Source organism: Drosophila ficusphila, unplaced genomic scaffold, assembly GCF_018152265.1.
Source record: "Drosophila ficusphila isolate 14025-0441.05 unplaced genomic scaffold, ASM1815226v1 contig_414, whole genome shotgun sequence".
NCBI lineage: Eukaryota > Metazoa > Arthropoda > Insecta > Diptera > Drosophilidae > Drosophila > Drosophila ficusphila.
In genome coordinates this window covers 4,847,879-4,862,264 of record NW_025064328.1, presented here as the reverse complement: position 1 = coordinate 4,862,264, position 14,386 = coordinate 4,847,879, and the positions used below count along the sequence as shown (strand labels likewise).

Genomic DNA, 14,386 nt, shown 5'->3' with positions numbered 1-14,386 from the left:
GCATCATCAGGAGCATCATCAGCATCATCAGGAACATCATCGTAATCACAATCATCGTTAAAGCGGAAAAGCTCAATCAGTTATTTGGAAATTCATGGACACAACCTGCCTAGAGTCTGCTCCTGGAAAAGGGATCCCCTCGAATACTCGCCCCACTAATTGCTGGGAATTAGTTAATAATGCAGAAGCATCGCTGTTGTTGCTGTTAGTCAATGTGCACACACAAATGCCAATTTACACACGCAATGGGGAGGGGTGCTCACTCGCTTGATAAGGTGATGAATAGTAAAGCAGATTGCTTTGTCTCTAAAAACAAAACCTTTTAAAGTATTTGTATCCTTGTGAAAATACATTTAGCATTCTTTCTGACTTCATATTATACTTAACCCTTTGAACAGTTAGAATTTATATAAAGAGAATCAGAAAATCTATCTTCATTAAAAATACAAATGTCTTATTTAATTGAACGTATACTAATAAGCCACTTTAAAATAGATAACTTTGATTTATGTTCAATATATTCCGACAAAATCTTAAAAAACTTTAAAGAAGTATTAACTGAATAATCTTAAAACGATATGTTGGAATCATCTTTTAACTGTTTTGAAGGTATCTCTTATAATCATTGACTTTGTGAGACATCTCTTTACTATTTATCACCCTATCATAACCAGTTAAGACCCCTTATCACTTGAAAATGAGTTCCAGTAAGGCGACACTTACGTAATGAGGCGCTCGCACTCGGTGCAAATGTTCTGGCCAGTGGGGAGTCCGCCGGTGCTGGGGGGCTTTGGGGAGTTCACGGGGGCGCTGACATGGCGAGTGGTGCTCGATTGCTGTTGTTGCTGATGTTGTTGTTGCTGGTGATAGTGTTGCTGTTGGTTGTATTGTTGCTGATGGTTGTATTGTTGCTGTTGTTGTTGCTGTTGTTGATGTGGTGCATCATGCTCGTAGTGGCTGTTGCCGAATGCTGTTTATATATATGTGTTGATTTAGAGTGTTGTTGTGATTGCAGCAGGTTGTCGAAAGTTGTTGTTGTTGTTGGTTGTTGTTGGTTTTGGTGCGTATGAAAAACAGTTTAAACACAAACACGAGTTAGACGGAAAGATAGACAGAGAGTATGTTTTTCAATGGCTGTTTGTGTCTTCAAGTATTCTTTAGCAGTCAATGGGAGACAGAAATGAGCTGGCAAATCAAACAGAAATAAATCTCCTATAACACTTAACAGATGGTCTTGTAAAATCAGACCTGAAAACAGAGATAACTCAACTGTGTGATCCCCCCTATCAATCAACTATAAAACTCGTTATCTTTATAATACTATAATATCTACGATAATATTGTAAGGTCCGTGCAGGTGACTTTGAAACTGTTGGTTAATATATTTATATACATGACTGTGTGTAGACCCTAAAAATGTGTCTTCACATAGAGGAAACGAAAGTCCATCTCCTTCGCCTTCTGGTCTAATATTTGAGAACGACAAAAGAACAAAACAATTTAGTTACATTTGGATTGTGCACCCATTTCAAGGTCCCTGCTGGGCGTTTTAAAAAAAACATTGACTAACATCTGGCAGACTGCCCGCCCTGCCCACCTTTCCCATTTTTTAATCGCTCGCAAACGGATTGGCACCGTTATTTAGGAGGAGCAACAGGCGGGCCAACTCAAAGTTGGCTAATTTACCTGGAGTGGACTGGCCGGTCTCCTCCTCGCGCAGGAACTTCAGCACCTCGGACCGGTCGCCCTGGTATTCCTTCTCGTTCTTCTTGAAGTTGACGCTTTAAAAAGAGAGAAATCATATAAATTAAATAAGATATTTAACATACAAATATTAAATACAGAAGAACAAGCTGTCTGGCAACTTAATTCAAGAGCCAGCAAAGTGAAACCCCGAAATAAGGACGAATGAAACGCAGGAGTAAACGGATGCCAGTGTAGCATGCTTCCCAGCCGTGGCAAGCTCATCCCGAAAGTATGCCACACTAAGTGAGTGAGTGGCGGCAACAAGATTGTTACGCATCCGCCGCGTTGCCCAGAGAAATCCCCCAAAGAAATTAAGCGCTAAAGGCGCCTTCTTCGCTTTCTCCCACGCGTGCGTTTTTGGCCGAGGCAAAAGTCGACAACTGGCACACAGGCCGAAGCACTTGGCCCAGAGTTCTGCAGCGGTGGCTATCATTTGCCAAATTGCACTCACCGTTTCGACCAGCCTGCGGTTATTCGCACGCCCTCTTTTCCCCATTTCCCATTTTTCTCTTTCGGTTTTCTTCTCGGCGGGAAAGCAAAGCGAGGCAAAACACATTTTTAAGTAAAACTTTTCTCGATATTTCGCACTGTCACGGCTGCGGCTGCCCAGACAGTTGTTTGTTTGCCTTGCCAACCCGACTTTCCTTCACCAGAGTTTCCTCCACCCGACTTTTCCACCCGGAAAAACTTACCCGAGCACACCGCCAGCCAAAACCTCCGCCTGGGCCGAGAGTGTTTCCGCAATAGATTCATCGCTGTAAATGCCAACCGGGGTGTTGTATTGTTTATTGACAATGCTCTTCACGCCGCCATCGCCGCCGTTCGACTGAAAAATAGGTGCCAGAAGTGGTAAATCCATGAGAACTTGTGCCACACCGAGAAAGTGTGAAATGAGCAAAGTTTCTGCCGAGATGGTGGGGGAAAAGCAAAGACTCCCCGCGCACTTATTGTAATTGGGAATTATTGTTTTCAGCTCTTCTCTGCACCTCTCACAATACTTAAGTAAATGAAATGAAGCCCTATCATTCCTGAGTATTTTTTTGATTTAAGTTCACAGCATTTCTCTCTTTAAATAATCAATAACTTTCTTTTATATTTAAAGTCTGACTGTTTCTAAGCCTTTCTAGAATGGATTTTAATTCCAAATTGAGTTTCATGTCCGGTTCCTTTGGCAATTGCATACTAAATTATATTCGAACGCCAGAGGTGTTCACCAACATCCCAATTCAATGGGAACTATGCCATCCACACAGCCTTAAATCACATTAAGCCGCTTTTGCTCCCCATAATATAATGTTGTTCCTGAAACTCGGCACATGAAATGATCCCAAATCAATTTCATGTTCGTTGTCATTGGCTGGAGCTATTATTATACAAATTCATAACAATAAAAGATACGTAAATGTATGCATATCACACACACACACACCAAAACACATCGAATGAGACATTACTATGCATGGCATAGCACAAATGGGTGGGCGAATGCGTGTGTTTGTATGTGTATTTGTGAGGGACCTTTTGCACATTAATTCTTGCCAGGCAAATAATCCTAGCACTCATATTCATTACTCATTCTGACACTTTTCAAAACTACGCACAAACAAACTGAGCGGCAGACAGACAGACATCGTATAAATGCAAATGTTGTCAACTCATACACAGGGTTTTGGGTTTGCTTTTGGGTTTGGGTTTTGGATTGGGATTGGGGTTCTAGGGTTTCTAGCCCAGCGACCGAAAATGAAATGAATGAATATGAAAAGCCACAGACAGACAACAAAATAAACGCAAAAGTGTTTGCGGGGTAAAAGGGGAGTGGAGTCCTGGAACTAACTATCAACATCATTGGTCATCATCAGGACGTCAGCATCAGCTGGGCCACTAAAACTTTCCGCATTCCCAACTTTGGCCTGCCAGTTTATGAATTTTATAAATGATGTGGTGCAGGATGATGGGAGGCAAGAGGACTCTACTCTCCTCTCCTCATCTCATCGTGATTGCAAATTAGTACACTTACGAAGGGACGGGCCGCGTTGTTGTAGCCACAGCCGATGTGCTGGCTGTCCTGTTGTTTGTGAGCCAGAGAGGTCTTCGTCACCGTCTGCAGATACGGCGAGTTTGGCTGCGGCACGTTGCCAGTGGGCGTCACATGCGGCCTCCAGGTGGAACCGCCACTAAAATATCCAGAAAAAATCATAAACTTCCTTAATAACACCCCCTTCAATAAGTGATTTTAGTAACTTACCGCTGCACTGTGATGACAAAGTTGTTGCCGGAGCGCACCACAATGTCCTGGGCATCCTTGTGCCGCAGATTGAAGACATCCACGTCGTTGATCTTGACCACCGCATCGCCGGGCTGGAGGCCAGCCTGCTCGGACAAGCTGCCGGCGTTCACCTGGAAAAATCAGGGAAAACCAAGCCCAGTTAGTTACCATCATAACTCACTTTCCCCTCTTTTAACGTAAAAAATAAAATCCCCTTCGGCCTGAGCGGGTTTTAAATTTATTATGCTGCAACTGCAAAAATTATGAGTCCCAAACTCGCGGTGCCGCTGACTTTGCCTGAATATTTTCCACATCGGATATGCAAACACAAATACATACAGATTAATATATATATATTCTGTGTTTTTTGGCCCGCAACTATTGGCCAAAGTTTAGTTTTATAGGCGTTGCTTTGTGTGCGTTTTGGGTGTTTGTTTCCATCATTTATTTATTTCCGAATACGAATTTATATATACGTTTTAGGGCGCTTCGGCGTCCGTGGGGAAATCGTGCGGGAAAATGCCATAAATTTGCACGATTAAAATCGTAAAAGTTACGCCGGAGATTCTTCTATATGGCCAGCGGCTGTGTGGGAGGCACTGACGCATACAGCCGGCAGAAATGTTCAAATTTCCAAACTTGAAATTAAAATTGAAATGAAAGGCAGTGACTCAAGCGCGGCGGGATTCAAGTGACTATTAATTAACAAGTTTTATTTGACAGAACAAAGTTAGAAAACTGTGTAAGTGCCAGTAAATATTTATGAAATAAATAAATAAAATTGTTTTACAGTATGTTAAGTACAAAGAATAACTATCCGTTTTTATATTGAATAATTTTCAACTGTAAAGGAAGGAAGTAAAGCCTTTCAGCTCCATTTAAACGCAAACTTCTTTTGGTAAATTTAAAGCCGCTTAGAATGGAAGTCACTTGGCCTGTCAATGTCGCTTCATCAGCCAAACTAACCAACTAAGCACACACTCAATCCCTGGCGCACATAGATACACTCATCAGGCTAAAGTCCACAACCGCAAAATACAGCCACAGAGGAACGTCGAAGGAGGGGAGAGGGGAAAAGAGGGGATCGGGGGTTGAACTGCTCCTGTTGCTCCTTTTGGGGGTCTAGGCCAAATTTAGGATGGGGAGGATCGAGAGATGGAGAGGAGGCCCGAAACGGGGACTCAGGTGTGCCCCAAAATTATACGCGCCGTGCACGTATCCACTTTGGCAAATTGTCTGTTTATCAGACAACTGGCAGGCCCAGTCAGTCAGTCCTCGCCGACCCCCTCTGAAACCCCCCTCTGAAACCCCCTTTGAAACCCCCTTTTGAACCCGCTCTCTGTGAAACCCCCTTTCGACTGTGGTCGGTTTATATTTGCACAAAACGGGGCGACGCTCGTGCAAAAACAAACACAAACAGAGACACTCGCACACAGATACACCGACTCGGTGTGTGTGAGCATAAATATTTCATTGGCGCACTCACCAAGCGAGACACCTAAATTTTGTAATATTTACAAAGTTGCCAAAAAACGTCGAAGCCCCCCAGAAAAACCGAATCGAATTGAATCGAGGCGCAGCGAATCGGGGCAGCCGAGCAGAGCCGACAGGTTAACCGAGCCACAAAAATGTGCACTGGGAGAAATACTTAGAAAGATCACAGAGATATAAGAAACTTATTCACTAAATTTGATCTACCTAAAAGATTATTAATCCCTAAAGAAAAATTATGGTTTTCCAACCTTTTCATAACAATACAACTTTCGGTATTATGTTTTCGCTTTCTGATTTTCATTTTCTTTTTTTTTATTACTTTTCCAGTATTTTTTATAGTGCACACCAATCCCAGGGCCAAAACCAAAGCCAAATCCAAGTCCATATCCGACGTGTGCCGTTGACATGTTCATTTTCTTGTTGTCGGCTGTGTGGGGAAAATTGAAATTGCTTGGCCAAGGTGTTTTCCAGACAGCAACAAATAAGTCCTGCCTTCTCGTCCTGCTGATTCCCTTCCCCAATCCCCTTCCTTTTCCCCTTCCCCTTCATTTTCCCCCTCTCTTTCCCGTTCAACCATCATCAGTCAGCCAGTCAACCAGTCAGGCAACCGAAATCAAAGCGAACGCGGCCTGAAAAGTATATTTTTTTTTTTTTTTTTTCTTTTCTGGCACGGCTCCGTGGGTCTGGGATATTGACATTTGGACAGTTTTATGAGTACCTGCGATCCGTGTTTGTGCCCCCTTCCCCAAAAAGGAATCCATGGGAATATCTATCTGTGCGCCCGCCCGACATTTGTCAGCTTTATAGCATTTGCGGCTGGCCGACAATTGACAGAGCATTTGTTTTTGCGCTCTCGAATGACTTATGAGCGGGTCGAGGAGATGGACAAGGCCCAAATGGCATTACCAGGAGCTTTGGACCCGCCCCGAAGTCGCATTATTAGTTTTACTGACAGTTTCCAGATCAAACAGGTCGAGCTTGTTGGGTTGTGGTATGTTACTGTCTGTAGATATGAGTAACCAGTAATAAAAAAACTGGTAATGAAGTAAAGTAAAGTAAAAAAGTATCTTAAAAAAGTATCTCAATACAAAGATACAGTTATTAATTCCAGTTTAATTTATTCAATAACAAGGTCACCTTTCTTTGGGCTTCTCAAAATATAGGGTAACCATTCTGATTTAGAACCTTTCTCTGCTCTTCTCAAACACCATACAGCATCATATTTTAGGATGTGGAAGCAGCACATCCACAGCTCATAACCTTGTTTCCCACTCCTTTCTGAATGCGTCGCCAAGGGAGCAGGACACTAATGTGGTGTCCTGGCACATTACATGTGTGTTAGTCTGTGTGTGTGAGTATGTGTGGGTGCTCACAGGAGGATGAACAACAAAATGGGGAAACAGGAGCGAGCAAATGATGATTTATACTGCGACTGGACAGAGCCAAGAGTAAATGTTGTAAAAATAATTTCATTTGCATTATCATCAGCATTTCCCTGGGATGTATTTAGCATTTTCCTCCGCATCTGCATATGTATAGCATGTGTATGTCCTCTGCCACTTGAGAGAAGCTCTTGAAATTATATGCGTTATGACAAATACTTTCAGATATGGCCAAGTGGCTTTCGTGGCGATGTTGGTTTGGCGCTGGCAGCTTGACAAACATTTTCACAAAAGTATGAAGAATTTCGTCTCGTTTCGTTCGTTTCGTTGCTGAGTTGTTGTTGAAGTGTTTGAGTTGCCGGAGTTGTCGAGGGAAAAATGGTTTCGGCCATCCAGAATCGGAAAATCCATAAAGCAAATGAAATTCTGTGGACCGAAGCGAAGCCAGAGCCAAAGGCCCGTAATCAAGTCAACTAAGCGCTGCTCAAATCCATTCAAGTGCATTAAAATTGAATTTCGTTCAGCACACACACACACAGATACACACACACACAAACTACCAGAGAGATCGAGAGTTTAGAGACAAAATAACAACAATGGAACAAAACCGAAACCAAAATGCATTCTCCTGGGGAAAAGCGAAGGCGCGGGGAAGCGCTCACACATTGTATGCAAAATATTTATGTTGATAAATCAAGTTTGCTTTTGTGGATTAGGTGTATCTCAAATAAATTGAATTTGTGGCGTAAATTAAGCCAGAACCAAGAGCCAGGACGCACACACTCAATCGCAGGAGCTGTGAAGCAGAAGGAGGCCTAGCAGCCGGCCAACTTCAGCCGGCCAAGTTGTCGGCCAAGTTATGAGCTTGTTTAATTGAAAATAAATCTGCTTAAAGCCCCAGCTGAGGCACTAGGTACAGTATGTACTCGGCAATATGACAACCGCACACTCTCTCTCTCTCTCTCTCTCTCTGTCGGGGAAAAGTGAAAAAAAAGAGAAATTGCGGAAAAGTCGTAAGTAGAGCGAACATGAACAAAGCAGATAAAATACAAAATACTGCGGAAATGCAGCGCAAATACAATGAATCTCAATGTGTATGAATATGCATGGCGCATCACTCATACGCCACGTCGCCCCCAGAAGCCCCTCGTCGTAGTAAATCACTGGAGTCCCCGGCAACTCCGCCACTGCTGATGCGGCTTTCTGGCACAAACAAATGGCAACCACAACACTTGACCAGCGCGAATGGGAACGGGAACGGGATGCGATGCTATGGAATGGTATGGTTTGGTTTGGTTTGCTATGGTTTTGGTGGGTTATAGAATGGGGAATGGCTTTGGGATCCCGATGGGCAAACAGTTTGCAACTAGACTGAGCTGGCAGCGATTAAACCGAGCCAAAAGAGTGAATGAAAAACAGAGAACTGCCGGCCAAAAGGAACAATTCACCAGCACTTCGTTTGCCTGGCGGTTTAAAGTGTTCCTCCTCTTTGAGCCTCCCATTTGGGCCACACTTCAACTTAAAGCCCTCGGCTTCCGTTTTCCCCTCCCTTTTTGGCCCATCCACATTCAATTAGATTGGAAAAAGTCACCAAATCACTTGCTAATGGCCTCGGCTTTGAACGTGGCTCCTCGGAACTCCAGCCATCAACTGACCCACCGAGCAAACGGCCAGACAGACAGCCAAATAATATTTATTTATTGATGGCGAAATATGGGAGGCAGCAACTGCAACATCTCGTGGCACCCGCCAAACTGTCGGCAACATTTATAAATTATGATTGCAATCAACGTTCAACAAAAGCGCGTTCCACCATCAGTTCGTCCTGTAAGTTGGTCGCAATACTCTGCAACTTTTGGGTGCTTGCAACCCCATGGGGAATTGTATTTTTTAGGTTTTACTTTTCCACTCTAAAGTAATAAATTAAGAACTAATGCTGATTTGAGTAGAGGTAAGACTTGTAAATTTTTAAATTTTATATAAGTTTCTTAAAACAATAGCAAATGGGTTTCCAAATTAAGGAAGGTAACTTAAGGTAAAGCAGACATGAATTAAAAATGCTTGCTAAATTTAATTTAGTTCAGGGTATATACAATATGATATTCTGTAACTAGATCTCCCTTTTCTGATTTGCTAGAATGACAGATGTAGCCATCCACCAGCAAAATGAATGGGAAGGAAAGGGAGCAGAAGCGTGAGAGTAAAACACAGACTGACTGCAATAAACGTGACAATTTATATAAATGTTGCATATTCATAACGAGGAGCAATGGGAAAAAGTTGCCACAATGCCGCGCATTTTGCGGCAGTCAGCTGCCGGCTAATGAATCCCATCCAAACGAAGGAGGAGGAGGAGGGTTGGGGGGGCTGGGTATTCCCATATGTGGAGCACTGGACTGCCGGCAGGCGGATTCCAACTCCATTTCCAATTCCATTTCCACCCCAGGGGGACTTTTCTAATCCGCTGCGTGGGCGCAGCCAGACCGCCGATCATTAATCTGCCGCTAATGCCGGACTTGCAAAAAAAAAGGAAAAAAAAAAAACAAACAGAAGAGAAAAACAAGAATAAATATTCCAACAGTATGTATCTTCGTATCTGGTATCTGGTGATCTGTGGGCTGGCGTGTGTGGATTTCCTGGACAGCTGAGGCAACACCTCTCGAGAAACGACAATCGCCTTCGGGGGCTTGGCTCTATGGCTACATGGCTTTGACTTTGGCTTTGACTGTGGCTTTGGCTTTTTGGATTTGCACTGGACACTTGTGAGTTGTGACAGCAGCAAAATGGGTAAAAACGAGTGAGAAATTGCCAATTGCAGTTGGGTTTAGTGGAGCTCCAGGTGAAAGTCCGCTCACGCACGAGCTTGTGATAGATTCGCTGATTGCTCCCGGGACAGGTTTTCAGTCCGAATCCGAATCGGAATCCGAGTCCGAGATACAATTTAAACGGTTCCCACTCACGCATGACATCTCTGTAATTTCAGCGATTTTTTATGGCCCCTCGAGGAAAGTGTTTTACTGCAGTTGTGCACATGATCTTTTGGAATTTGTGCTAAGTGGTTAAATATAATGGTGGTGAAATGAAGACTTTATCTCCTCTCTCCAACTTAACAAATGAAATCTTTCTATAATTGACACTCAAGAAACAAAGTGTTTGATCCAATTCGGCTCGTATTTTCCCAGCTAACTCCGAAGATAGTTTCCTTAAACAAACTCCCCATGTCGGATCCAATTTAATCATCCGCTCGCTGCTCACACAAGCTCATCTCAGCTCATCTTCTCGGAGCAATTTACGGCCACCATTCTCCGCCTTCTGTCTCAGCCGGGGAAATTGAGTTTAAATTGCTCTCAGCTGATGTCGGAGCTCCTCGCACCCAACTAAACTAGAATTTCAATAAATGTCACATGTCCCGCGTATGCAAATTGTTGATTAAAGCGAGAGGAGCCAGAAACTGAACCCAAAGCCTGAACCTGAACCTGAACTCCGAAGCCGAGAAGGGTTCATTAGGCAGCCCCACATACGAGTATATATATGGGTATATATATATATGGGTTAATAAGGCCGGAGCAGCAGGATGTGAATGCTCCACCTCGACTGACTGACATCTTGTGCCTTGAATGTCATTAGCGTGGCGCGGTGTTAGTTGCCCCCAGAGGCAAGTGCGAATCCACCGGCGGATGGTGGATTCCATCCCCAAACACCACCAGCACCACCGTGTTGAAAGGAGGGGGTTCATGGCTGGCAGACACAACTGCCAACTGCCGCAGCGCAAACAAGATTAATTAAGGAATGTAAATTTCGCAAAATTACGCGCCATTGTTTGACTCTATCTGGCTCTGTCTCCTCCTGCCACATATATATCTCCATCTCTATCCTATTTAGCTGTGTGTGTGCGAAAGGGTGTTGAGATTTTTTCCATTAACAACATCATCAATGGGCCGCGGGTCGCAAGGTCGAAAGGTGTCCCAATGTCCTCCAACCACCCGCTGTTTTCCCCCAACAACAACAACAAGAAATCGCCCACTGTTTGTTTTTGTGCGACGGGTTGTTGTTGTTGTCGTTGTTGTTGTTGTTGTTGCTGTTTGGGAATTTAGCGGATTTCAGCTTACTGCGGCCGGGAGCTTAGCCAGCTTTTCAATTTCAGCAACGGCCGCAGCTCCAGATCCCGGTTTTGACCAGACTCCTGCTTTTGTCAGTCGCCGCATGAGCCATTTGAAGGGTTGGCCAACATTTTTAATTAGTGTCGTCAGCGGCAACGTTCTCGCTGATGGTTGTTTGTTGCTGCTGCTGATGGTACCTCGTTATTCGAGATTAAGGGGGTATATTGTTTGTAATGGGTAAGGATTAATTATAGCAACCCCACATTAAATTCCTTTGTTTATACTTAAGTAATAAAAGATATAAAAAGTGGCATTTGTTTGAATTATGGTTAAATACTACCAAATTTGCTTTCCACCTTTACTTAGAACCACCCATTATTAACTCTAGTTAATGTCACACAAGTACTGGGTATATCCCGATTTGGAAAACCCTAGTCCACCAGTTCATTTGTTATTTCTTCAGCTGGTTGTGGCTGCGGTTGCCTTGAACCCTTTGTGTATTGTGTCACTGGCATGCATAAATTATACTTTCTGCGGGAGCGGGGAATTTTCTAATGAATCCCAAAATTGGTTGCGGGAAATAACCAAGACGTGTGGCCCACACTCGCAGCACTGTGTCCGTGGAAAGGGAAATTCGGGAAATTGGGAAACTTTCCCAACCAGCCAACCCATGAACCTGCTACCTGCTGGGCGGCAAATGTGTGTGTTTTCGCATTTGCCGCCACGCAACGCAACGCATCTCGACCAATTTCTCGGCGGCCAATGGTTTGGACCATTGTTTACGCATTGCCGACGGACGTGTCGAAATGCGAGGCATGCGAGTCAGCTGCCAAAGTATCTGCATCTCTGCATCTGTGTACTTGGTATTCTGGCCGGTATCTATGATTGCAACTGGACTGCAGTCTGGCATATTTGGGTCAGGCCTTTAAATAAACTCCCTGGCCGAGCAGAGCGGAGCAGGAAGTGCGGGAAATGTCTGTTTGATGTTACAGCCACAAATCTGATGGCTGATGGCTTAATAGGGCCAAAAGATACAGTTCGGGCCGGGGAAGATGTTCTGGGGTTCCTGGAAATGCCAACAATATACCCGGGCATCCATCAATCCTGGACGCACTTCTGACAGCCGTGAAATCGTGTTAAACGTAATCTCAGCCTAACCAAAAATCATCCTCCTACCTCCTCCTCATTTCCACACGGCACACAGTTATCCGAGGCATGAATGATGGCACTCGAATTACATTAAATGGAATTTCGATTGAGCCAAAAGACTGGCATTCCCTCAGCAATCCAGCGCACAGCCAGCCATCCTCCAATACTCCAATCCCAGAATGACAATGACGATGACAAGACAATGGCGGGGCAGCAGCGACCGAATTCGAAATGGAAACAGTAAATGGCATTTACATGTTCCTGTCATAAGGCCCAAAGGGGAGCAGGGAACCAATTTAATGAATCAGCATCATCATCATTCTCATCATCATCATCATCATCCTCATCTTCATCAGCTTCATCAGCTGCAGCAGCAGTCAGCTATAGGGATAGGCCTCTCGAAATGCAGCATTGCAGATATCGGAGAAGTTGCAGCTGCAACGGGTGCAATCAGACAAATGCAATTAGGATTTGGCGACGCTTTCGTGTCGGGCATTCTAAGCATGCCACATCGTCATTCTTTTCGGGACTCCGGACTCTGGCCTCCGGATTCCGGAGCTCCCCAGTTTATTTCCCAAAGTGCAGACATGATGCCGTGATGAAAGGTCCGACGATTGTCACCGGGGAGTTGACATGAAAGGCGCCGAAAAGTCGATCCAGGAGGATGGAGAAAAGAGGTCAGGGTTCGGAATGGAAAGGTATGTTTCCCGAAGAAGGGGGACTTGCAGGAATATTCAATGAAATTAAATTTCATCAGCAAAACTGTCCCTTTCATTTTAAATTGTTAAATGGGAAAGTATGTTTGGTTTAAACAAAGCTTAAACTTTTATACTACAAAAATGCATATATGATTATTTAATTGTTCATATGAACCAATTAATGAGTTCATGAGACAATTAAAGCATCCTATTTTGAAATGTGGGTATTACCACTTACATGCCATTAAAGCTTGTTTCCGTTTCTTTGATCAATTTTAATGTAGCAACCCAAACATGGAACACAAAGGTATTTAATATGAAAATGGGAATTGGGTCAACAACTAATGACTCTGGTTGCTGTCCCGTTCCCAACTGAAACAATCGTATTCAATAAAACTTTTAAAGGCTTTTCATATTAAATAAGTTTCCGAGCGAAAAGCCGTTTGAGATGCCTAAAGACCCCGAGTGCTCCTCCGAATTTTCCCCAATTTTGCAGACTCTTGTTTGCACTCGAACAAGTTTGGAGCCTTCGCCGGACTGCTGATGATGTCCGCTCGGCTTGGCAGCTCTCAATTAAATATTTAACTTTAAGAAATGTAATTTCAATTAGCGCCACAGCATTTGGCCATTAGCGTGGCGAGTGCGCCGAGATTTGTGCCAATTGCGAAATGCGGAGTACAAAAACAAGAGCCGCGATGAATGAGCAAACAGCAAGGAGCAGGATGAGGATGAGGATGGGGAAAACTGTAGGAAAACCGTGGGTGGTGGTTGCTGGGTGGGCGGAGAGTATGAAAAGCGGGATGTGGCGTACAATTCGGACACCCACGCCGCTCACTCGCTCAAAATCATTACGTGATTAAGGTTGCCATTACGGCCGGGAAAGCAAAAATAGAAAACTAGAGCATGGCACGCAGACAGCTGCAGAGGGGTTTTCCGCGGGGAGGGGGAGGCGAAAGGGGATGGGAAGGGGGAGGGGTAGGTCGGAAAATGGGAACCGGGAAAAGGGGGGCAGTCGCTCTGCGACCGCAATTGCGCTCGCTTGGTTTGGCGGAAAATAAAATGAGAAACCGAAGAAGCAACAGCAGAACAACCAGCGAAATAACATGAAATAGAAATAAATAAATCAGCAACACGGCAGCAAAAACCCAAAGGGTCTCGTCTTCGCCGCACAAAAACAATTAAAATGAAAAACCGTAAGCACTCTAATTCCGGGCGAAAAGCGGGCGGAGTCCTTTCCCGGATTCCTCCGACATCGAACTCGAATTCCCTCCGTCGCACGAGCGAGCAAAATGGTTCGAAAACAAATTTGCCGATCTAATTAAAAGCTAAATTGTGACCATTAAACTGGGTGCACAGCGTCACTGTTCCCTTTACACACAAAAAAAAGTTAAATTTGAATAAAAATGAATTATTGGAGAAATCAGTTGTAAAAGCCTTCTGGCTTTTAAATTTAATCAAAATTTAATCTTTCTTAAAAATATCATTCAGTAAATAAACTTGTAAGGTGATATTATAATTTAATTAGCATTTTTAATATATATTTGATAATGT

The 14,386-nt window shown here is 43.8% G+C and overlaps 1 protein-coding gene across 1 annotated transcript in view; it reads right to left on the bottom strand.

Annotated features, from left to right (window-relative positions):
- Window positions 1–14,386, bottom strand: part of LOC108087623 (PDZ and LIM domain protein Zasp) — a 55,463-nt gene that overhangs the window by 17,676 nt on the left and 23,401 nt on the right. The window contains 4 exon segments of the mRNA XM_017185068.2: window positions 1,687–1,781; window positions 2,439–2,572; window positions 3,764–3,920; window positions 3,992–4,143. Of these exon segments, the coding sequence (XP_017040557.2) occupies window positions 1,687–1,781; window positions 2,439–2,572; window positions 3,764–3,920; window positions 3,992–4,143 (538 nt within the window).